The 26066-nt window shown below is 41.0% G+C and overlaps 1 protein-coding gene across 2 annotated transcripts in view; it reads right to left on the bottom strand.

Moving 5' to 3' along the window:
- The window catches only part of SHPRH (SNF2 histone linker PHD RING helicase), a 57883-nt gene extending 37465 nt beyond the window's left edge, over positions 1–20418 (bottom strand). The window contains exons 1-12 of one of the 2 annotated variants that reach the window (XM_076333908.1): positions 20280–20418; positions 19391–19539; positions 17376–18048; positions 16844–16973; positions 11085–11303; positions 10685–10763; positions 9734–9884; positions 7869–7974; positions 7104–7360; positions 5979–6674; positions 2458–2709; positions 277–355 (exon numbers count right to left, since the gene is read on the bottom strand). In XM_076333908.1, coding sequence (XP_076190023.1) covers positions 277–355; positions 2458–2709; positions 5979–6674; positions 7104–7360; positions 7869–7974; positions 9734–9884; positions 10685–10763; positions 11085–11303; positions 16844–16973; positions 17376–18017 — 2611 coding nt within the window. In that variant the 5' untranslated portion in view covers positions 18018–18048; positions 19391–19539; positions 20280–20418. The remainder of the gene's footprint in view (positions 1–276; positions 356–2457; positions 2710–5978; positions 6675–7103; positions 7361–7868; positions 7975–9733; positions 9885–10684; positions 10764–11084; positions 11304–16843; positions 16974–17375; positions 18049–19390; positions 19540–20279) is intronic. The other variant, XM_076333907.1, reaches the window with a different exon arrangement.
- Between the last annotated feature and the right edge of the window lie 5648 nt (positions 20419–26066).

Raw genomic sequence — 26066 nt, 5'->3', positions numbered from 1 at the left:
CTGAAGAACAGACTTGAGTCAGCTGTTCGACATACAGCCTCTCTGCTCCCCAAAGTATTCGTCTAACTCAGGAAGATAAAAAGATTTCAGCTCTGCAATTTTTATATTGATACATTTATTGATGGCTTTATTACATGCTTAAGGTTTATGGCTTACCAAGTCAGAGCACCTAATGAATTCAGAGCAAAACTAGCAGACATTTTAACTGCTTCAAACCACTACCTAATTATCAGCACAAGGAAAATCCACAGATGACACTGCTACATAAAATCTCACCTTCTAATCCTCGCTGCACAGGAGTGCCACTGACACACCAGCGATTGATTCCACTTAAACGGAGTGCCATTTCAGCAGCCTAGCAAAAGAAGACAGAACCAATGGTAGGAAAGGAAAAACAAAGACAGAGTGGAACACAATCTGAACACACATGGACCTTATTTTTAAGAAGTCTGAACATCTTTTCGGTAAGTAAGATAAGCAGCATTCATAGAATCATAGAATCATTGAGGTTGGAAAAGACCTCTAAGATCATCGAGTCCAACCGTCGACCCAATACCACCACCCACTAAACCATGTCCCTAAGCGCCACATCTACGCGTCTTTTAAATACTTCCAGGGATGGGGACTCAACCACTTCCCTGGGCAGCCTCTTCCAATGTTTAACCACTCTTTCAGTAAAGAAATTTTTCCTTACATCCAATCTAAACCTCCCCTGGCGCAACTTGAGGCCATTTCCTCTCGTCCTATCGCTTGTTACTTGGGAGAAGAGACCGACACCCACCTCGCTACAACCTCCTTTCAGGTAGTTGTAGAGAGTGATGAGGTCTCCCCTCAGCCTCCTCTTTTCCAGGCTAAACAACCCCAGTTCCCTCAGCCGCTCCTCAGAAGACTTGTTCTCCAGACCCCTCACCAGCCTCGTTGCCCTTCTCTGGACACGCTCCAGCACCTCAACGTCCTTCTTGTAGTGAGGGGCCCAAAACTGAACACAGTATTCGAGGTGCGGCCTCACCAGGGCCGAGTACAGGGGCACAATCACTTCCCTGCTCCCGCTGGCCACACTAGTTCTGAGATTACAGGCCAGGATGCCATTGGCCTTCTTGGCCGCCTGGGCACACTGCTGGCTCATGTTCAGCCGGCTGTCAACCAGCACCCCCAGGTCCTTTTCCGACAGGCAGCTTTCCAGCCACTCTTCCCCAAGCCTGTAGCGCTGCATGGGGTTGTTGTGGCCGAAGTGCAGGACCCGGCACTTGGCCTTGTTGAATCTCATCCAGTTGGCCTCAGCCCATCGATCCAGCCTGTCCAGGTCCCTCTGCAGAGCCTTCCTACCCTCGAGCAGATCAACACTCCCGCCCAACTTGGTGTCGCCTGCAAACTTACTGAGGGTGCACTCGATCCCCTCATCCAGATCATTGATAAAGATATTGAACAAGACCAGCCCCAGTACTGAGCCCTGGGGAACACCGCTCGTGACCGGCCGCCAGCTGGATTTGACTCCATTCACCACAACTCTCTGGGCCCGGCCGTCCAGCCAGTTTTTGACCCAGCGCAGAGTCCACCTGTCTAAGCCGTGAGCCGCCAGCTTCTCTAGGAGAATGCTGTGGGAGACGGTGTCAAAGGCCTTACTGAAGTCCAGGTAGACCACATCCACAGCCTTTCCCTCATCCACTAGGCGGGTCACCTGGTCATAGAAGGAGATCAGGTTGGTCAAGCAGGACCTGCCTTTCATGAACCCGTGCTGGCTAGGCCGGATCCCCTGGCTGTCCCACTCATGCCTTGTGAGCGCCCTCAAGACGAAGCATTGGTACAATGTATTATAAAAATGCGTATAAAGTTATTGAGTTTTTTTTGAAGGTAACAGAAAGCTGATAAAAGCCATATCCACTTCCAAGTAATAAAGTGTAATTAAGGGTTCACAGAAGGCAAACAGCAAAAGAAACCGTATGTTTAAAAAAAAAAGTTAAAGCCCATAAGCCATTATGTAAGCAGCATTTTTGTCTTCCTGTCTTGGGCAAAAAGACTGGACGAATACTAATTAAAATAATCTCCCTCTGCAGACTGCAGCCCTAGAGTTTGCCGACAGACTGCTGACTATTTTAGCTTCTAGACCCAAAGGACATATCCATGCCTCTGAACCATGTCACTGAACAGGCTAGTGTCTTGTTTGAAACTATCAAACACCATATACAACATGATGACCTAGTTCTTTAAACTGTCAGTATAGATTATGTTAAGTATTTTTTGAACTGGATATACTTCACAGTCTGCCAAAATTCCAACAGGAGAACCATTTAACAGCAAATACCTCCAACAGAAAATTCATTTCTAAAGAACAAGCTACAAGGACAAATTACCCAAGTGCAATGTTAAGAGGGGGAAGGGGAAGTCTATTGTATTATTTACAACAAGCTTATCAAAACCTTTTCCAGTTAAATAAATGCATGACTGGGAATGTCATACCTTTGCAGTAGTGCATTCAACCATTTGTGCTTCATCAAGGCAGATCCTCCACCACTCCACTGCTACTAAGGGGCTTGGGATGGCCATGTACCGCTTCTGGTTCCTGAAACGGCGCCCATCTTTGCTGTTACTGTGGGGTATATCTACATAGTTCAGTTCGGTGCGGAGTACATCGTATGTGGTGATAACCACCTCCTGCTCTGCCAACATGTGTGGCTGCAAAAAGCCATGCTTCTTCACACCTTGATACACCTACATAGATTTGTATTCAATAGCACAATAGCAAAGAGTGAAGGTAAGAGACACTTTAATAAAAATGCTAAAATACCAGTAGAGCGTAGTATGTGCATGCTTTTAGCAGTGTTGCTCATATAATACGAAACCATTCATAAAACCTGTACTCATATAGTAGCATGGTGGGAAATCCATATAAGTAACACAGATAATAAATGCAATACAGACATTGATGCAAAATTTTTATGTATGATTATTTATATCTTCGCAAAACATTTTTTTTCTCCTTTGAAGAAAAGAGGACTTCAGTATTTTCTACAACAGTTATTTGTTGCAACAGTTGTTTGCAAGATTAAGTATTCTGTAATGTTGTACAGAGCAACATCATGTAAGTCAGTGTTACACGTCCAGTCCTCTCCTTTACCATAGATGTATTACCTTTCTCCCCATTGCCCCCAAAATTACATGGATGATTAGGCACAGACGGAATTATGCAGTGAAATATATAAAAAACCAGAAATGATGCTCTGGGTAATGTTTTATCTACAAAAAGGATTTCTACAGAGACTCATGAGATAGAAAGAATACCCTAGTAAGAAACAATCCCTGTGCACCAACAGAATATTATTATAAACCTTTCATATTGATATTTGTTCTAATATCAGAAGTATTTTTCTTATCTCCCTCGTCATTTTAAGCATAATCCTTTTGGAAACATACAGCAGTTTAAATAAAAAAATTAACAAGCTAAACCAAACATTTACTATATGCTTCCCCATGGTAGCATTCTATATCTAAGGAAAAATAAATACAGCACACATTATGAGTCTCAATATACTTACAATACCAAAACATGTTAAAATTTCAAATAACGTGTGGTACAGTACACAGTCAAAATATATTTTTAGAATAGGAGTGTTTTCTCATCTCCAGGATTTTTAGCTACTAAGAACAATTATTACCAGAGCTATATCTCAATCGCCTTTTTTTCCTTCTCATACAAACTTTTCCTCTTGCTCCCAATTTACTTGAGGAAACTACTTCAAAATTACAGGCATCCATTGCTTACTTTAAGAATTTTATCATCAGCTACTTCTTTCCACTCATCTAGATCTGCATATTAATCACAATACCAAAATAGATAAGGCTTTTTTCTGACAGATACAGGAATATCCCTATCTTTTTTAGAAAGGATCTATATTCTAGTCTCGTCTTCAAACAGCTAGCATCTTTCTATTCCTCTCTCATTCTGCGAGTTCATGATTTATTATATAAGAATGGACTATCTTGGTTAGTGTTCATCTGCAGCTACCTACAAATGCTTTTACCATTTAAGAAAAATCACACCGTCTTTCAGCCCCTCATAGTGTCACAAACTTTAATGTTCTCTTAATTCACACAACTAATAGTTAAAAATACGAAAATTAAGGTGACCCCATAAAACCTTAGTTGATTTTCCCCCCTCTTTACCCCTTGATGGTCAGCACATGATGTCACTGTTAATTTCGCTGTAACTGTACTTTTTCTTCCAGTAATAATCTTCCTCTACATTTGTGCATATGGCAACAGTGTTTCTGTCAACTGAAGGAAACACTTGCAGAAAATTTCTGTTCAGCCCCAGAGTGTGACAACAGAGCATGTCCAACCAGGTCAATGCACATGAATGAAAGACAGAGAAGGGGAGGGGGGGAAGAAAAGAAAAAAAAAAGCGCATGCTCGCTGAAGCAACTGTTAAGAAGAAAAAAAATAGCTGTCGAAGTCTAATGATCTCTTCCAAGTATTTATGAACAGATTTTCCGAAGGTTTATAACTTGGCCAAGTTTTGGTTGTTTTCACAGCAGCAGTAAAAGACAACCTGCCACAAAGCAAGACCTACTGATAAATTTTAATTTCTTGTTCTATTACATAAAACCATTATAATTTCCAACAGGTTGTAAGAATAAAAAACACCCTTCACATGCAATGCAAAACCTGTTAACATGGGAAACTGGTTCTTTGAAACATCTGCACTATTTTCATTTTAACTTTACAGAAAAAAAACCAACAAATTTTCATTTTGAAGCAACACTGAAAGCAAGTCTGGATGACTTGCAGTTGGCAGTTAAAAGAAAACGAAAACAGTGTCTTAGAATGGAAGGTGTCACACAGCTTAAAGTACTGACATTCAGTACTTAAGCTATTTTACTGTTACCATGTAAATCTATTTCTGACAGTTTTCATAAAACTGGTATAAAACTTGGACTGGGTCCTACGAAAACTGTGCAAGTTTTACACATTTGTTAGTTGCTGCACTAAAGCCAATTAGACTGCTCACACAAATGGCTTACTGGAGGCCTAGAATTCATTTATACATTGGGCATCTACGCAGGATAGCTGAAAGTATCAGATATATCCCTGAATACAGAGCTTCCTCTCTTTATCAATCCACTATTGTTATTTCATTCAAAATGTAAGGGAACTATGGTTCTCAAAGCACTTTATCATTACAAAGGTTCTTGCCTACTGAAAATATGAAGGACAAAACTTGACTACATCATTAATAAAAGACAATGGTTACCCTTGAATACTGTGATAACTATATTAAAAAAAATCCTTAGCCATAGTTACTCTATGTATAATTAGGCTTATTTTAGTGGTAGATCTATTAGAAATAAAGTAAAATGACAATACATGGTCTCCAGACAAACAATGTCCTAATAAATAGCACAGATGTTATAGAGACAACACCCAAGTTGTAATGGTGTTATTCTCAGTAAACACCAAGGCCCAAGACTTCTTTTGTAAAGCCTGAGAACCAGAAATTCAAAAAGTTCACTCTTTACCTACTGAAACGTTTGTTTTTATCTAGAACGAAATAAGAAGCAACTGTCAGACAGCTGCTTGGGTGCAAATGTACAGTGAGACGACACTGCCAAAACACCTATAGTTCGGCCTAAGTTCCTGGTAATATTTCAGTAAAAAAACCCCACAAACAGCCTTCCCTCTCAGAAATCACCTGTTGTTGCAACTGCTCAGAATTTGCTTCCATTTGATAAAGATATCTAGTCCACTGTATCATCTCCCAGTGACCAACTAATACGGAAAAAACGAAGAACTAAATGCAGACAGTCTTTCTGGGACACCAGTGCACCGTGTGATGCCAAAGCATAGGTCTAATAGCAAGAAATGTAGAATTCTGACACAGAGGACAAAGAAACCTCTGAACTTCACGTGATACACAGTGTCAGACAGGAAGCCCCGAGCCTTGATAAAATAACTCTCCAGAATATGAAGCTATATAATCTTACCAGAACTCGAAGAGAAGATGATCTTACATGCCTGTTGATCTCATCTACCCACTGATGACAAATAGAACTCGGAGAAATTATCAGAGTTGCTCCTGTGGAAACTGGTTTCATTGCCACGAGGCAATGGGGACAGTAGAAGGGCTTGATCTTCAGGTTTTCCTCTTTGTAGTTTACGCATTCTGCATGCTGCCATAAGTAACACTTCAGGCACTGCACGCGAGCTTTATAGTCAGCCAATCCAAGCTCACCACAGATGCATTCAAAACGATATTCAGAGGTATTAAATGGAAATACAGAACTGGTATGTTGTACACTACTGCCGGCATGTTCTTGGGAATGTGAGGACTGGTCCTTTGGGATTTCCTGCTGAACATCAGCTGTAGTTTTAGAAACACCAAAATCAGGATGACTGTTCACATCACTGGAGACAAGGAGGCTGCTATGCAAATCAGGAGACTTTGGGACCACAGCTTCCTGCTGAACATTATTCTCTTTTACAGAGTTCTCACGATCTGCTTCAGATTTCCTGTTATTTTTGCTAGTTGTACAATAATCATGTTCTTCCATGGTGATATCCACCCGTAAAGGGGTTTTAAGGACATTTTCAGAAATGACATCACTATTTCTTGATTCTTTGGTTTGAGTTTTAGCATCAATCAACTGCTTCTTCTGAATGCTTTCTGAAGTCCTTGCTACCTACAAAGTAAAATTAACCAAGAATGTCAGACTTCCTCCTCACCTTTTTTGGTTTTGAACATATAAATACATCAAGACATAGATATTAAGATTTTATATCAATTTCCAGTTTGAGGATTTGGTTAATGTTTACCAGTGTTTAAAAGACAACTTCACAGTAAGAACAATACATCTGCCAGCCCCTGCAGCACTATTTCCAAAGATTTATGACAGATGTAGTTAATAATTTAGCCCCAAATTTGATCTACTTACGATTTCTGCTTCTTCGTTCATAAGTGTCAAAGAAAATGCTGCAGTTTTTTCATTTTTATCAACAAGCCAGCGTCACTGAACTAGTGCGCGCAGACAACGCAGCTGAGATTAGCATGCAACTGGTAGAAACAAGATCTGCCTCTGCAACATTCTTTGAAATACGGCACCACATTTTACCTGCTCTTTGGTTCTTTCTCGCCTCTTCTGTTCCTTATAATTCTTTCCCAGCTTGAAAGACCCAGCCAGACCATGTCCTTTGACTTGCTCTACTACTTGTTCTGCGATTAGTTTTTCTAGAGTTCTTTTGAGAAGCCGTCTATTTCTCTGTATGTCATACCTATATATAGCACTGATGTACTTAAATATTGCAATAATGGATGCTCCTTTCTTCACATTCATTTCCTTTACAGCTGCTAATATCATCACTCGTAAGCCTATATGTAGAATCAAAGCAAAAAAACTTACAACTCGGATAAAATGAAAGTTACCTCGGAGAACGCATATTAAGGAACTCTAAACACCGTGTTCATCTAAAAAATGCAAAACAAAGACAGGCAGCAGTTTTGACAATGCTTTACTTGAGGCAGTCCTACAAATCGTATTTTTTGGTGATTCTAAGACAATATTGAATAGCAGTAGAATAAGTCACTCAATTTTCTTACTGAAGCTTATAAAGAGGCAGTGTATTTCAGTTAAATGCATAAACTTTCTTACAACGACCTTTAGTTAGATGGAGCTCTGTAGCACAGAGATCTGAGTTGGTAACTTTACTTTTAACCGTGGATCACTTCTTTGTAGCATGCAATCCTACATCACAGTGCTCAGCAAAAGAGTCATTTTATTCTGCAGAAGCGAAGAGTAGCCTTGAACTCATAGTCAGTAGCCAATACAAGACTTATGCCAAAAGCAAAATCTTTTTAAAAAGTCATCAGAAATACTTACTGGGATATTGTATTTTTTCCTTCAATTTAAGCTCCATTTCCTTTGTTTTCTTCTTTTTATTTCCTTCTAAAGGTTGAGGTGGAACAAAGAAGTTCACGAGCTTACCCTAATGCAGACAATATTAAGTAGTTATTAGCTCATGTCTCTTCACTGAGTAATTCTGAACATCATTAATCTTTTCACATTTGAAAATAATCACGAGCTGCTACAGATGTGTGCTTTGATCTCGCTAATTTGCTCAGATAGCTCGTTTTTAGTGTACAGTCCAGTTTCTTGGCAAACAGTGTTCAGCACCCTACACTGACAACACAAAGAGCAGCCCTGCAAGCCACTTGGGTCCCCCACTACTTCAGAATTAAGTTGCAGGAATCTATAGCTGTGAGTGATCTAGGTTACTGATGGGGGGAGGAAAATATATATATTTAATATATAGCTAGAAACATAAAAGGAGGTAAGCAATATAGACTAAAAAGCCCTAGTTAGTTGTATAACAAGTAAGTTTCTCTTTTTAGGGATCGCCCCCAAAAGATTTACTCTATTATTAGTGATTCAGGAATAGTGATTTTAATTTAAGGAGATGTATACTCAAGAACCGGGATATATAAAAGAATCCCAAAGCTGGAACAAATGCAGTGCCAGTATTTCTATGATTAATTGCTTTATAGCTGTATTCATTGACACTTCACTCTGCTCTGTCCAATTGGTTGCTTTGCAGAGTTCTTAAACAGTAACTGCAATGAAACTTCAGACACTGTTTGAGCCCTACAGTGAGTTGAAATACTTGGAGTAACTCTGACATTGGCTTACACAAGCCAGGAGTCATCCAGAATAAAATTCCACTCTGTTGGAATCAAGCACTTTTGGTTTTTTTTTCAGGACATCATACAAAGACATTCTGTATGTGAAGACAAGAAAAATATAGACGACAAGGGGCCTTCTGGATGAGTGGAATAGTGCCTTTTAATTAACGACAGAAAATGTCATATAATTCTGTTCATAAAGATCCCAAAATATTAGCTAAGATGTCTGTCCCAATTACTCATATCGTGAAACAGTTTCGTAACTCGAACTCTCCAAAAGCTATGCTCTGTAGCTATTGTTGCCAGTTGATGTCCAGATGCTTTAGTGCTAATACTCCCCTCTTCACACTCCTCAGTGCTGACCCTCTGATACATTTGGGAAGAATCTTATTCTCTGAGAGTTGGGTCTTTTTAACTGATGAAATTAGAAGCAGGCAGGAGATCATTATGAATAGATGTACAATGAAACTGGCTGCCATGAATTCAAAAGGATGGAACCCACAGAAATGGTAAGAGTTTACTTAAGGATAAAGGTTCTCTTTCTTCAGAGAGAATTTTTGGTTTTAGTGAATGTGCTAAGTTTTCACAGGATGCACGATGAGGAAAGTGAAAAGATGGAAAACTGTTGCTAAATAAGCCCATTTATTATATGAAATAGAGGGGGAGCAGAAATCTTTATTCACCGAGTTTAAATCGTCCCTATTTTAGCACAGAACATATGTTCAATGGATGTTTGATACTCATAAATACAATGAAGTGAAAGGAAGAATGATTTCCAACACAGTAGACTAAATTACTGGAGTACTACCAACAGCCTATTAACAGCGCAGTTGCCTGCTAACACCCTTCAACAATGGCAAACTATCAATTGCTTCTCATGCAAACCATTCCACTATTTATGCCACCAAGTATCACATCCTACAAAGCAAAAACTTCCACTGTACTTTAATCCAGCTTTAAATCTGGACTTCTATAAAACAGAAAACAACAAACTCAAGAGAAGTGCATTTCCATTAATTCTGAGAAGTATTTTCTTTGTATTAAATCTTATCCTGGTTTTCTTACCTCAGGTAACGTCAGATCATCTTGTTTAACGTCTGGTCGGGTATGAGTCAGAATAAGAGCCAACACTTCTACTGTTTTTCCAAGACCCATCTCGTCTGCCAAAATACCTCCAGGCCACTGGGGTCCAGCAATCGGATATTCACGGATAATACTAAAATTCAAGTACATTCCCAAATGAAAGTCAGTAACTACAGAATGGTGTGACAGAGAAGCATGTGTTCAAGGACACACACAGCATAGCTTCAGCAAGGCAAAGTTCGTAAGGTCAGGCAATATCTTTTATTAGATAACCTGAGATTGACAAAAGCTAGCAAGCTTTTTGGGTGTACAAACCTGACCAAGAAGAATACGTATGCCAGAATTTTTTGGATTTTTTCCCCTTCTAACAGGCCTTGCCCTGCTAACCTTAGCATACCATAACATTAGTCTCCAAAAAACTGAAATATATTTATATTCACACGTGTTAAAGATCTGAAAGTTATATAGGGAAAAAATAAAAAGCAAACTAGCAATCAAAAGATTCTATTCTAACCAAATTAATGAGCAAAGTGAAACAGAATTAATAATGCAATACCCAGCATTAATAAAAAGCATTATACTGCCTCCTTCCTTTAGATATTAAAAACATTGGACCAGAAGGTCGAAGCCTCCAATGCTCTAATTTAAAAAAATGTTAATCTTAAAACCACAAATTTGCATTAAAATAAAAAAAAAGTGCTTTAAGAATTATGTCTTCAACTTGACATTTACATATTTACCTATGCATTATATACTCCAGTTTGCCTTTTTTTTTTTTCAAATTAAAAATATCACTGTTCTAATTCTTTAGTTGCTAACTGAAAAATGACAGTTATGGATTATCTTATATCCTCCAGGTAAAAGCTGCCAATAAGGTTTTCACAAAGTACAATCTTGAGGTGTTCTCAAAAAGAGATAACTATAAAAACGTACCAGCCAGTAAATGGATTATAGTAGATTTTTACTCCATCCAGAGAGGTGACCTCCCGCCACAGGAAGTGCAGTGCATCTTCTATGGAGAAAGAGTTCATGTTACTATTACAAGGTTTCTCTATAAACAGCACACTGCTTAGAATTGCTCAGCCTTATTGTGACATTTAGAGACAAAAAGCAGACGTCTACCTCCACAGTGCTTCATGACCAACAAGATACATCAACTGCTGTTCAGCAAAGTTTAGTTTATCATTTAGCGTACTAACCAAATAACAGCTTTTATAAAAATAGTAAGGAAATAATTAACAAAGCTTATAATCAAACAGCAAGAAAACATTACTGCTGACAATACAGTGCCACTTTCCTCAATTATGCAAGTTTTCCAGACCCATATACTTGCCACTGCTTGGAGTGCTTGTGAGGTTCTCTCGGTGAAGCATCCAGTTCACCGCCTCACTTTGGTATGGCCTCAGAATAGGAATTAATGCAGGATGCTGCACATCCTCTCTCAGTAACTGGATATCCTGCTGATGGGTTTGCCTTACAAAGTCATAAAGCTCTTCGATATTTTGTCGCTCTAGTTCCACGTCAGATTCTTCCTCATCTTCCTCCAGCTCATCTGCATACACCAAATAATTCAAGACACGCATTACCAACCAACTTTGGTCAACATTTCAGTAACTTTTGCTGCAACATACTTAGTTAACACATGAAAGCAAGGAAAGCAAAACGTCATTTAAACATATGCCATGACTGCACCTGACTCTGCTAGCAGCAGTAGGAAACAATGAGCACTACTTTCCTGAAAGTTAAGATTAACATGCTATGGCGATCACAGAGGTATACATAATCAGCAAAGCCCTTCCTTTAGAATTTAGAGACAGAATGACCAGACCTTATTTATTTAATAAAGACCTTCCACTAAACATTTCCAACTGATACAGAACCACAAATAACTCACAGTTCAGATTTAAATGTTAACATGGGTCAATGATCTTATGGAAAGGGAAAAAACACACTGGGTTGTCAAGGATTTGTACAGTTTTCATGAAATAAAGCCTTTCTTGATAAAACAACATATTAAAAAAAAAAAAAACAAAAACCCAGGAGATTCTCTTCAGTGAGCTTTCATGTTAATTTTAAATTATCCATCTGGATAAGAAAATTGTAGCAGTAGGACAACACGAAATTCTGACCACTTGCATCATTGCAAAAATTCAGACAAGGCATACTTTAGAAATTAAAATCCTGCCTCAAAGAGAAGTAGGTACCCTCTAGGAGAGAAGGCCTACCCTTCTTTTCTACCCTCTAGGAAAGAAGGCCTTGTGCCTATGTATTTTTCACATAATTTGGATATATGGGCATACACGGAACTTAAGCACTGTAGAACAAAAATTCATGAAAAATTCAAGGGTCAGCACTTTAGGCAACTGACATAAGATGAGGGAACAAAAGACTTAGAGGACAAGTTTTAACAGTGTTTTAGGTCTCAAATTAAAAACATGAGTACCAATAAAACATCTGTGCAACTCTATAGTTCAAAGAAAGATACTAACCCTAGCTAGTATTGGAGATAAAGCCACCTTGCAGAATTTTTCTCAAAAAAAAAAAAATTCAGTGACCTTAAGGTATATTTAAAAGTATAATATATTGATAAAAAGAGAAAAGAGCTAATGGCAGGCACAATTAAATCAAATTATAATTACGTTGTCTCACACTAACAAAGAAGAGATGTACCTGACACAAAGACCAGAGAGCTTAATCTTAAAATAAGGTTTGGGCGCTGCTATTAGGATTCTATTTCATGGAAAGCAAAAGCTTTCTTTCATTCAAATGAACGGTGAAGGTGAAGAACGGTTTCCAAAACAAACAGCAGGAAATGATGTGCCTATGTACCGCAGCCATCAGTGCCCTCCCCTAATCCTTTTATGTCAATGGAACAATTCCAGTGCTTCACAAGGGAAAAGAGAATTCTGAAAGACAGTAAGTTTCTATAAATTCATGAAAACTGTATATATAAAGACTTGTAATGTAAAGAAGGCAACCAGAGTGCACACGTGGGGTTATTAATGTTCCAGCCAAATGAAAAGCACCAAGCAGAGCATGCAGCTTTATATACTACAGAAACCGTTCCAAGGGATCCTCTCACACACATTCCTCACTTCACGGAAGAACAGAGAAATTAGAGTGATTGTAGAGTACAACCTTGATCAATGAAGTTGATCTATAATGACACCTATCATCATACTTGCTAAAATAACAGTTTTCAAATCTCACATTTCAGAGCATAATAAATCGACTTCTATATAAACTAAGTCTATCCAGAATTTTACAGGGGAGCAAAGACTACAATATACTTTAAAGTAAAATGTTTTTTCATACAACTGGATATGTTTTGTCCATACCTTTCTTGTTTTGTTCATTCTCTCAAAGATTTTTCTTTTTCCTGATTAAATTGTTCTATGTACCACAGGGACTTTTAAAAGGATGCTAAGGAAGTTTAATAAGTAACTGAGAGAGAGGTAAACAGTGAATATTTAATTATGCTTTCAACCATTTCAAAATGCAATTCAATTACATAGCTTTCATCTTAGTATTTTTTACCTTTGAGAAACAAATGGTATTGTACTATCTAAAAATTCAGTTTCTCCGATGTTTCATAATCAAGTATTTTACTTAATTCCTTCAATGACTGAACTAAAGTTCTGCTGTTGCATCTGCAGTAGGATCTTTCTGTTTTATCTGTAGAGCAGTTTCCAGATTGCTGTATAAGAATATCTACATCAATGAAAATGTAATCTTTTCCCCCTTTATTCTAGATTAATGGAAAACCTGTTGCTTCACATTTGGTATTAAAAAATGCCATACAAAGACCAGAAAAATTCTTCTTTGTACAAAGAATTTATTCTTCTTAAGAAAATTGAAGGAAAATGGTATATGGTATATGCCATTGTCATGCTACTGTATGTCATACTATAGTTCCATGACACTATGCAAAAACAAACTCTGAAATATTTACCATTCACTAGAATAAATAGCAATTAAACAGACATTTTAGTCTTTTTTTTTTTATTTTAATTATAAGACTATGGGGTTTTTTTTATATTAAGAAAGCAGCTAGCTGGATCTGCAAGTGATCTATCTATGCCTGTGTGTTCACTGAAGCAACAAGAAGCGACATGTAATATTATACAGCAGATACAGGATACAAGCTATTATAAAACCAGCTACTCGTTAAAGCAAACAAAAGAAATCTCTGTAAACAATTTCTCAAAAAAGTGGTTAACTTTACAATTAATGTTCAAAACTCATCAAGCTTCTGCATATTAAATATTTTGTCACTCTTTTGCAGATTCATTAGTGCTTGCCTATCCTATGCTTGCCATAACTTGAGATGGAATTCCTGCCACAAAGTCCCAAAACCATCTAGAAGGATACTAACAGGATGAATGCATTAAGGAAAACAAATATATAAAAATTAAATGTAGGGATAGAGAGGTCATGTCCCTTTATTTGTTTAAATCCTTGTGCGCAACTCCATCAACACAGGAATTTGCTCATCAATGGGGAGAACAAGAAGCCTCATCTTGGAACATTGCTGCATAGAGTTCATTTTAGATGGAAACTGCTAAGTGTTAAAATACATATTTACATGCAGTTTAAAAAAAATGTCAATTAATTCTGTTTAAAAACAGGTGAAGTTCAAACACAGACTAAGTTGTTAGAAATGGAAATCAATTTACGCTTCTTAAGAGGAATGCATTCATCGGCGTAGAATCAAGGCTATATTATTTTATGCTACATCAGAAAGTACATGCTTAAAAACTGTCAGAAAATGTAACTGGTTTCACAGTGTGTAACCGCCTGGGGTCTTCCCTCCCAAATCTCTTCCATTTCTGTGACATGCTTTATTTCTGAATTTGGAGCATAGCATAATGCACACTATGGACTTATATAGTGGTTTAATGATCCTGTTTTGTTCTCTAATACTTTCAGGACAATTCTTTACCTTTGATTTGGTTTGACTGACACTGAACACTAAGTTGATGCATTTACTGAGCTATACACCTACCTACTGAACTACAACCCTACTTGCAACAGTTAGGAAAGAGGCCATTGGTTTTTTTTCTAATGTGAAGTAAGGATTTTTTTTCTTCTGCATCACTTTATATTTATCTATATCAAATTTATACTGAACCTCCATTGCCTGCTTGCAAGCTTTCAGTTGTTCTTCATCTCTATTGTGCTGAATAATACATTTAAAGTTTGTTGATGATACCATCTCACCAACCACTGTATTTCCCAAAGCATTAGGAATACATTAAGCTGCACATGCCTTTGTAGGCCTTGACTGGTGATCTTCATACACATTAACAACCATTTATTTCTATTCTCCACACCCTCTATTTTACTTAATCATTTACATGGCATTCATTGGCATAGAATCAAGACCATATTATTATTTTACACCGTATCAAAATGTACATGCTGAAAAATGGTCACAAAATTTACTAGTTGGCAACACAGCTCCTTATGAACCTAAGCTTCTGAAAAGGTAAGTTAAGGCATAACAACCCAATCACTCAGGTCCACATTCTTGCTCTAACTTTGAGGGGCATGTTTTCCCTTTCAGAAGCTATATTGCCTCTTCACCTGCAAGCTACGCTCAACCATGTAGTCCATAAAAATCTATCCTTTAGTGTACTGAGGACAAATGCCCCAAGTTCCAGCAGAAAATTATTTTGGATCTCAAAACAGGTCACTGTTCATTTTGTCCATAAACAACCTCTTTCTCCAACTCCTCCACAATGAGAAGATAGGCAGAGAAGAAAACTGTGCTTCCTGCTGTAGCATTACTTTATTTGAGCACTCTTTCATATGCCTTAGTCATCTCAAGTCTATGAATTCTCTGGCAGATATCCTGCTTCTAATGCATTCATGATAATGTATTTCTTCTAATGCATTTAAAAACATTACTATTCATTTCTGTATCTTAAAATATTTATTCTTCAGACTTTTTTGGATCTGCTTTATTGTGCTTTTAAACCTAAACTGACAGATTTGCTTCAGTCAGATTACTTCAGTTTTTTGAAGGATGACTTCTTATGTACAATATCTTCCCCTCCCCACATACTTAGTTATACTGGCCCTTCTCTATACTTCTCTTGGTACATCTCAAGTCTTTCCTGACAGCTGCACGTTTGTTCTTTGCAGCAGCATGGATGTACAGATTTTATTCTGTTAACTCTTCCTTTTAGCTTTTCTTTAGCAAGTTGCCTAATTTTTTATACAATTCCGCCTTTTGAAATTAAGTACAATTATACGGGGTGTGCTAAACTTCTGTTACTGCTGCAAAAACACTGAAACTCAGTATATTACGATCACTGTTATTGAGTCAGTCTTCAACTAACATTCTGAATCCATCCTACACTCAGACACAAGACCAAGGTTGGTTGGGGTTTTTTTTTCGTTTTTTGTTTTTGGTTTGTTTTTTTTTTTTTTTTTTTTTTTAAGAGTTTCCTAAGCCATCACACCATAAAGCGGTCATTGATCACCCTAAAAATCTGTACCACTACCAAGTATAATCTGGCAAATATATCTTCAATTCCAAAATGACGACAAGGCCCATATTTGTAAATTTGCAGTGGTGTAGTCTTAAAACTGTCATAAAGGTGCATTTTGTGGTAGTTTACATTATAACTGCTTTAAAATATAAACAAAACAGAAATTCTGTTGCTACAGTTGTGTGTTAGACACCAAACTAGGAACAAAAGCTTTCCAAATTTAATTCCTGGTTCTTTTAAACAGTTCCTGTGGAACTTGGACAAGCTACTGTAGATCTGTTCAAACAACCCACACAAATCAGTGAAAACTGTATTTACTCCCCAAAAGGTAAGGACTCAAACTTCTATGTGCCTCAGTGCCTTATCTGTAAGAGAAGGAATATTACCACCTGTAATTTGACCATAAACTAATTAGCATATGATTAATGGTCAGATAATAATATGGACAGAATTACCTAATTACATTACCTTGAAAATAAAGTGGCTCTACACGGCAGGAATAGCTTACTGTTTTCCCTCACATTGAAAACTACTAAAAAAAAGACACACTTTAATAACAAAAATTATTCATCAACATTCAACTGAATTGCATTACCTGGAATTAAAAAACTATAGAACTTTTCCATGAGTTTCTGAATCAGCTGATTAGCTTTTTTGGGTCTTCCACCTCCATCACTGAGAAACTCTGTTTTACTTAGCCCAGCTTCCAGAAGGTAAATTCCAACCTGTGAAATAGTTATACAGTTAATCGTTTAATTAACTGTTAGAATGACAAGAAAATTATAAACAGAAGAGTATGAAAATAACAACAGTGCTCTGAAAATTAGCAGATGTAGACAGATATAATAAGTCTACTAAAATCACCACATAGAGGATACAGTACATTGCAGCTAAAAGCTTCTGCGATTCCTTCAGGTAATGCATTACTAACGGTGCAAGAGTAAAAAGAAATTTTTAGGAAAAAACACACTGAAAACATTTACAAAAGCATGTAGAAACTATATATTTGCAACACATTATAAAAATATATGGTAGCTGCCAGACTTCATTGTTCAGAGGTTTTTATTTTATATTTCAAACAAAAAAGAATAACTTTTAAAATGCAAAACAAATATATGAACCCATACCTTTAAAGCTTGAGCCTCTCCAGGTCTTTGGTAAAGTCCAATTATCTTTTTCTTTTGCAACCATCTCAAGCCTTCCAATATTTCACCACCTAAAGTTGGTTCCACCAAAATACGTTGTTCATAAGCACCCAGGTATTCTTTTGTTTCATTACTGTACTCTTCTTCACTTCTTTCATGAACACAGACCTGCAGCTGATCATCAGAGTCTCCTCTCATCAAAGTAAAGCCCCTTTCATGGAATTTGTCAGTTAGAATTTGCTCAGAAGGAAGATGAAGAGCAAATTCTCCCAACAAAGCTTTCCAGGACCCATCCGCACGGTATGGCAAGACTATAATATTTAGCTGTACTGACACAGGAGTCAAGATGGAATAAGAGTCGTCTTCATCGTTAACTGTCAAAAACTTAACGGATTTTGAGCCACTGCCTTCTTTTTGAATAAGATCTTCATCAGTGCTATCATCATTTATAACAATGAAGGATGCAGAAGAAGTGCTTGGACCTGGAACGTGGTCCTCATTAGTCATTTCATCATCTAACGTTATCACCTCATTTCTCCGGTCTTCATGCATATTCCAGCAGAGCTTTTTCTTCTTCTCCTCATCTATTTTTGATGGAGGTGCACGTTTTCGACGACTGCTCATTTTGTCGTTGTCTCAACAGTATTTTCAGTCTCTGCGAGATGAAGTAAATCAGTCAGCAACAAGTATTACAAAATCAAATGCTCACACTGAAATTTCACTGTGCAGTAGCTGTTAAACTTGCAAAAGGTTTGGACACAGACATATGCACTAAGAAATCAAACTGTTCAAAAGAGACTTAGTTTTACAGAGCCTCTCCTGTCCCTGTGCCATCACACAAAGCTGGACGTGAAGCATTTGCCTTGTACTATATCCTAGCATTTTGCCAGACAGCTACAGACAGAGATCAACAAGAACGCTACGTTTCACAGCTGTTACTCAGAATCTTGTGGGACAGATATAAAATGAGAAGCAGTGGAATCCCTCAAAGGTGGGGGTGGAAGGAGACGGCAAAAGAAACTCCACAAACAGAAGTGCAGGAGGTACAGGAGATTCAGGGACAGGTGTGGAGAAAACACACACACAAAATTCTTCCTTCCTTCCAAAGCCTATACTGAGATTAAACTTTAAGCAAACTTGACACAGGGCTAGCCTGAAGCTGCCATTACATAAAATATGGTTTAGAGCCCAAGCTACCAAGTTCTGTCCTTAAAAGTTCCTAATGACCTTCCTACTAGTATTGAATACTTTATTTTCCCAGGAAACCTGGATATACAAATTGCTTGCAGAGGAGCCCTTACTCTATTGTGCATTTCAGTGGGGCCAATCAGCAAACTAAATGCATAGTCTTACTGATTTTGACTAACTGCAAAGCTAAGTCAAGATACACATCCAACTCCTTGACTGAACCTGGACAGTGAACAGATTTTGTGGATAAAATACTAGAAAATAAAGTACACGTGCTAAACAATACATGTGAAGAAGCAGATTATGGAATATTAGACCCATCTGGGAAACTAATAACTACATACTCAAAACTACACGCTCATACTTAAATACTCAATCAAGTAGTAACATTTAAAAAAAAAAAATACTAGTTTTATAAGGAGCCGGAACACAGCAATCGATTTATGACCTCATATTACAGCACTATCTTTGTCAGCAAAGACAGGAAAATATTTAGATACCCATGTTATTTCAGCTTCTGCATACAACTTTTAAAGACATGTAGGAAGATGAGAGGCAAATATTCTAAGCTACTAAATCCGGTATCCCACACCCTAATGTTAAAGGGGTTAATGCTGGAACAGGGCAGAATTCCTAGAATTCTGAATAATTTTAAAAGGGTCTTATGAAAAAAGACAAACGAACCCTAAATTTCATAATTCATGAAAGTCAAAAGAAACATTCAGGAACATACAAATCTTGCTGCGTTTGAATTTCAAACACAACAGAATTAAGGAAGCGACAAGAGTTTTTCAAAGTAATACTCATACGCAGAGAGCGTTGCTGGCAGTCAATGAAGCAAACCCCAACGGCGAGCACACGTATCATAACATCGCGCTTAAACCGCAGAAAGGAGGACTCCTGCATGGCCAGGTCTGCAGGTGCGCACCAACTTCAGCATCACGCTCTGACGTACGAGCTAGAGAGAACGGCTCCGTTTGAACAGATCTGTTGAAAACCCCTACGGCCGGGAGACGACCGTGTCTACAACGTGAAGCAACGAGCCTGCAAACGGGCGCCCGTGAAGTAACCGGTGGCGGCCGGGAGAGGTAACACAGCGCCGACGCCCGCGCTACCCGCGGGGCCCGTGTAGCGGCCGCGCTGAACCCGCGCGCAAAGGCCACAGCGAGCAGCCCGCGGCTGAGACCCCCCGCTGCCACCGCCCGCCCCCCCGCTCCGTCGGCAGGACGCAGGCAGGTCTCCTTGTCCCTAACGAGGAAAGTTACTTGCAAGTCGGAAAGGAGACGCCGGCGGCGGACGAGCGTGCTCCTCGGCAAGCAGCGTTTCACCTCCCGCGACACCTGCTGCCGGAGAGGTCGAAGAGGCTGCGGTTAGCCTGCCCACCGCCGCAACCCCGCGGTCCGCGAGGCCGGGCGAGGAACGAGCAGCCGGCCCGGGGCACCCACCGCTCCCCGGGAGCACTCGCGCAGGCCCCCGGGCCGCCCGGCCCCGCCGCGGCCGTACCGCCACCCCGCAGCCGGCCGCGGCAAGGCCGCCCCGCCGCGCTAGGGCCGCTAGGTCGCCAGGCGCGCGGGGCGAGCAGGCAGACAGACCGGCCGGCCATCGCGCTCCCGAGCCCGGGGTGCGGCCCCCCGCCGCGGCCCCCGGAGCCGCGCGGGCGAGGGGAGGGGGGAGCAGAGCCCACCGCCGCCAACGCACCGAAGGGGTAACGCTGCTGCGCCCGCCCTCGCGGCCGCGGCTCCTTCCCCGCTCGGGGCAGGCCCCCCCCGCGCAGCGGCAGCGGGGGGCCGGTTGGGGCGGGCTCACGACCCCTCCGCCGCTGGCAAAGTCGGAAGGTCCTCCCGGCCGGGGGGGAGGAGGGCGGGGGGGAGGGGAGGGGGGGGGGGGCGGGCACGGGGATGCGCGCGCACCCGCCCTGGCCCGGACGACGACCAATGGAATCTGAAGAAGGTGACAGTTCTCCCCGCCCCCCACGCCGGCGGAAAAAGCAACGTGAGGGCGAAGAGCGGCGCAGGCGCAGACGTTGTCCCCTGGGCAAGGGGGCGGGGAAAACGCCGTTCGCCCTCAGTGGGGCGTGGCTGAAGGAGGCTCAAGAACGAGGCTGTCACGTCGTTGGCGGCGTGCGCAGGCGCGGGGCGGGGGGGGGCAACCGTGTGTGGGAGTGGGGGCCGCTTGGCGGGTCCGTGTGTCCGCCTGCGGCCTCGCAGGTCGGTCCGCCTTCCCTGGGCAAAGCCTTCTGAGGCTGGGGTGGGGGGCATGGGCCGGGCTGTGCCCGTGAGGAACGAGGCTGGAGGGTACTGGGTAGGTGAAAGCCCCACGTTGGGTTTGTGAGGTGTTTCAGCTCCCTACGGCAGGTGTTCGCGTAAGGGGTGGCGGAAGGAAGCCCACCTGGGGGGAAACGAACAAAAACGTTTTGGCTCGAGTGAGTTTTAGCACAAGTACTCGCACCGACAGCGCTTGCGTCGTTGCTTTAAAAAGTCTGTCGGGTTTAGAGACTGTCGCGGAGCAGAGGAGACGCCGTCTTGTTTCCGTGGCCAATCGCAGACGGGAAAAGGGGATGCTGAGAAATGATTTCTCAAAGTACTGGTGATGGTGGAAACCTCGATGCAATCCATGAGGTGAAGTACTGTTGAGAGAAAAGACGGGCACACAAAGGTCTGCTAAGTCATGTGGTGAGAGTGATTTAAAGAGTGGATATCTGGGCAGTTAGCACTGCAAAAAGACAAAATTAGTCCAATTAATTTTTAATGACAAATACCATTTCAGTAAAAACTATGAAATCATTTATCTTCTTGTGAAATATGCAGATCCACACTTGGGGACTTAAAACAGCTGTAAATACACAAATTGGAAAGCCATTTAAAGTAAGGTGGATTTTTTTTTTTCCTTATAGCAATCCTTTCGACCATTTGTTAGTATTAGTCTTTACAAATGAATTCTTTACTTGTCTGTGTCTGGTTTTCCACCGTTTTCAGCGCTTTTGGAAGGGTAAGGCCCCTGTGGGCTCAGTGGAGCTGCTCAAAACAGTGGTGTGCAGTAGCGAAGGAGCCTTCAGAGTGTTGGCCCTTGCCCTGTGGTGGTTTGGCTGTTTTAATGCACAATGTTTAGTTTGCTGTGTGAGCATTTGACATTCCTATACGAAAATTCACTTAAAAATCGTCACTCAATCCTATGTTACAACAGTAAATTACTGCAGAACAGAGACAAAAGGGAAGACACTCTAGTGTACATTGGTAACTGGAATAATAGCAACTGAGGGGATAAGAGTGAGCAAACATATTTTATGGGGAGGTTCCTGGGTCCGCAGGTGGGCCTCGTTCGGCAGGGCCATGGCCAGGCAGGGCAGGGCTGTGGGGAGCTGGAGACCGGCCCTGCTGCGGTGTCGCTGGGGCAGGGGCTGACAGCTGACATGGGGTCCTGGGCTGTGGGGAGCCTCGGGGGGGCTGGGCAGGGACAGTCAGGGCTGGTGGTGCCCTGAAGATGCCGATGCTGGTTCTGCAAGCACAGCCTTACTGCTAGCGAGTTCTCTGGCAACTGTCTGAAGAAATTGTGGTGGTGGTGGTGGAAGAGCTAGTTGTGCTCAAAGTAGGAGGAAGGGCCTATTAGTTCAAAAAGCTTAAGGCCAGACCTGGATCACCTTGGGGGCAGCTCACCACACATCCCCACGCTATGACCTCTGGTTGGGAGAATGGCATCCTGCCCCCGGTGATCAGTGCCTCTGGGTGTGCTGCCTCCTGGCACACCAGGTCAGTGCGTTACAGCACGCGCTGCCAAGCCGGTGGCTTGGAGTTGCCTTGGGAGGCTTTCTGTCTTCCTCCTAACGAAAAGGCCTTGTTACAAGATCCTCCTCTTTTTTCTTTTTTTTTTTTTTTTTTATGGAGGCCTTTTATTTCTGGTGTCTTTTGGGATTTGGCTGTTGGCTCAATCAGTAAGATAGTGAGCAGCACAAGTTATGTGCTTCTCTAGGAATTTATGAAGCTACCACTTTTCACTCCCACCTCCTGGCATGCAGCCATATGCCTGGGTAGACAGCTTCCTTTAAAGGGATGACACCCAGGTTCACGTTGCAAGACGTGAACATCGGATTTTCCCATCCTGAACTGTCTCTCTTAATGATAGGAGTCAGGGCAGCCAGAGGACAACAGCTCCCATCACGGTTACTGAGGTGAGGAGGTCACTTTTATTAGTATGCTGTCAGTCTGGGGCAGCGTGGGTTCCCCCTCCGTGGGAGCCCAAATGTGGGACTCTTCATACAAGTATCCTGCACCTGCTGTTGACGACCTGATGCTGCGAGAAAGATGGAGTCCCACCAGTGACTGCTGCTCGATCTCCTCCGCTTGATGGAGTCTGGGCTCTACCAGCAATGGGAAATGGGAAAGAAAAGGGAAGTCTGCCGGGTGGAACAATCCCCCTTGCCTGCAGTCTGTAACCAAAGGTACTTGGGAATACAGGGAATATAGACTTCACCTAGTCCATTGCGGATCACTCGCCTTTTTATTTTGGGTTTGGATGGCTCTGAAGACAGGCCTCTGGTGGTAAGCTTCCCCAGGAGTACTAGCACCAGCGGCAACATATTGCATGACTGTCCACTTACTGCGACTAGAGACTGAAGAGGTATGTCAGGCCTGTGCCCATATGAAGGGTAGGGAGGGGTTGTCCCAGACGTGAGTGAGATGATAGAAATGCAGAAGGTTACTGGATTCTTCTCATGCTGAAGGTCAGTCCTGTTTAAATGCAGACTGAGCACAGCTCCTTCCAAAAGGCCTTAGATACAATATAGGCCATGCCGCTTGCCCAAGAACTATCCTGTATCCACTGGCGCGCCTGATAGAGGCTACACAGGTGTAGCCTAAAGGGCTGCCTATAAGGATCCATAATTGCTGTCAAATCTGATCCTAAGATTAGTAATAGGAAACATTTTTATTAATGTCCTGGGATCTACAACTAGCAATAAAGCTAGCAAGCAACACTGGGGTATATTTATAACTTCATTATAAATCGGTAAAGCCTCCTTAAACGTGATGGATCTACCCTGACAACAACTCGCAGTTTTCCAGTTCAGAATTGTGAGCCCCCCAAAAACTCTTTGTGAGAGTGAATGTTCTGAATTTCTGAAGGAGCGCTAAACTTTGGCACAGGCTCCATCTACTTCTGAATCCAGTAGCTGATGAATCATCCAGAGAAATTTTCCTCATCTTCAAACTGAAAAACACATTACCGATGTAACATTCTAGCAGTAACTATCTTACCTAGCCCTTTACCCTAGCTTTCCCAGGAACTGGTGACCATCAAAGCTTTACCCCCTTCCCACTAAAAGCCCAAAGAGCACTTCTTTGATTAGGCTTCTCCAACAGAAATACACAGCAGCACAAAAAAGAACAGACAAAAGTGACTGAACCAAAACATTACATCACATATTCTCCTGTGGGAAAAGAAAGAAAGAAAAAAGACGTAACAGATGGTAGTCAAATCACTCACCCGTTATTAGAAACTGCTCCAACAGCATACACTTCAAGAATCCATATAGAAATAGCAGACAACAATCCATACTTCAGCGAGCTCTGTTCACAGGCTAAGCGCTGTGAATCTCTTAAGTCCTTGTCTTTTAGTTAACTTTTGTATTTCTGTATTGTGCATGTCTTCTATTTAATGTTTTCCACTCCAGGGTTGGGATTTGTGCTTTCTTTGGTAGTGATGGTGATTTTTTTAAGGCTTTTAATGTAAAGCACTTGTGAAAGTGAACTTTATTTTCTCATCTGGATGTCATAAAAATTATTAGGAAGCAAGAAAGGAACCTTTCTGCTTTCAGAAGAGGGGAAAATACAATGGCACCGAGAGGGTGCCTGTTCTGCGTAATGATTTCTGTCCGAGCCTCTCTTTTTTTCTCTCACCCCCATTCTGTAGGAAATATCTTCCTTAGTTCTCAGGATAAACGAGCTGTATTTTGAAATAAGGGTCAAGAACAGGTGGAAGAATGCCCGTTTCTATTCAGCGTCTAATGACTAAGGATTCTAGTGATTAGTACCTAGTAATTTCCCTCCTGTTCTAAAGAACTTGAATGCATGAAAGAAGATAATTGCCATTTAATTTAACGAAATAGAAGGGAACAGTATAAAGAGACAAGAATATGACATAAAATGAGACCGTGTGGTTTTTTTGACCACAATTGAGAAGATAGCTTCTCTTGCCTACGGATACAAATTCCCCTTTGCTCTCAGTAGCAACTCTTAAATCCCAGAAGGAGTAAGCAAATAAAAGCAGGAGACATGCTACTTTCCAAAGGGTTTCTGTTTTTGAAGGAGGATGGAGAAGAGAAAACAGCGTGTTGGTCGACGTGATATTTTAGAGTCCTTTCCAACAATATTTCAGTTGCAAAGGCAAGCAGAAGTTTTCTAAAGAAAATCAAAATTGTATTTGTCTCCAGATTGGTTCTGGTGGCAGGAAAGGTGAATGGTTGCAGCAAAAGAATAAAACTAAGGGCAGATAGACTATATTCCCTGCACTACAATGATTGTACGTTATACTGAGGAGCTATCTGAGCATCTGTGTGCCTCGGCAAACCACTCACTGTGTTAATATCTTAGTTAACTAGTAGGAAAAATCTTTTGAGTTCTATAGCTAAAAGTCGCCATATGGTAGAAATGAAAAGATGGACCCCGATGGAGGTATAATACGGCTCCAGTCTATTCCAGATTAATTGACTCATGGCCAGTATTCTGTGCCCTGGTAGGAAATTATGTTCGTAGGTTCAGCTCCACCCAACTTACTTAGTGTTTGGTGTTTTAAAGTAATTTAGCTATCATAGTCGGACTTTTAAAGTGTTACCGTGTAATTGCTGCCATCCACAGTGCATAATACTGCTTCAGGCAAAAGAGTAGAAGATTTAAATATTTTTCAGAGAGCTACAAAGAGCAGAGTATTTTTGTGTGCCAAAAGCAATCATGTAAGCCAGTAGGCTAACTCCCCGGCACGGAGCCACAGGATGGCAAGCCTCTCTTTTCACTTCTTCAGGGCTTCAGTTCTGTTTCTTCAAAATAGCGAAGTTCAATATATCGCTCGTGCCCTTCTATCTCTTACACAGCATCTCCTGGAGGAATCTGTCTGCACCCCACAGAATAACACTCTTCAGACCATCTGTCTCAGCTCACGTGTACGCACAATTCTTACACACCCTTGTCCATCTGCCGCTCAGCTGAGCTACGTGCTGGTTTTGTGAAAACCAGGTGATACACCTGACCTCAGGACTGACAGTAGCAGCTGATCAGTCACTGGTGGGAGTTAAGCCCATCTCCCTTTTTCCAAGAGAAAAGGACAGTTAAAAAGACTACCTAAATATAGAGCAGAAAAAAAAATAACCATGTCATTGCATCTAGGGCATCGTCTAGAGTTACTATGTAGGATTTGGAATCCAGTTCTTGGAGTTATTTAAATATATACCTAAATAAGATGTTTTCATTGCTTTAGTATTGCTTTTATGAGCCTTTT

The sequence above is a fragment of the Aptenodytes patagonicus genome, chromosome 3 (genome assembly GCF_965638725.1).
Source record: "Aptenodytes patagonicus chromosome 3, bAptPat1.pri.cur, whole genome shotgun sequence".
Taxonomy (NCBI): Eukaryota; Metazoa; Chordata; class Aves; order Sphenisciformes; family Spheniscidae; genus Aptenodytes; species Aptenodytes patagonicus.
The sequence above is the reverse complement of the archived record's forward strand: the minus strand, read 5'-3'. Positions and strand labels throughout refer to the sequence as shown.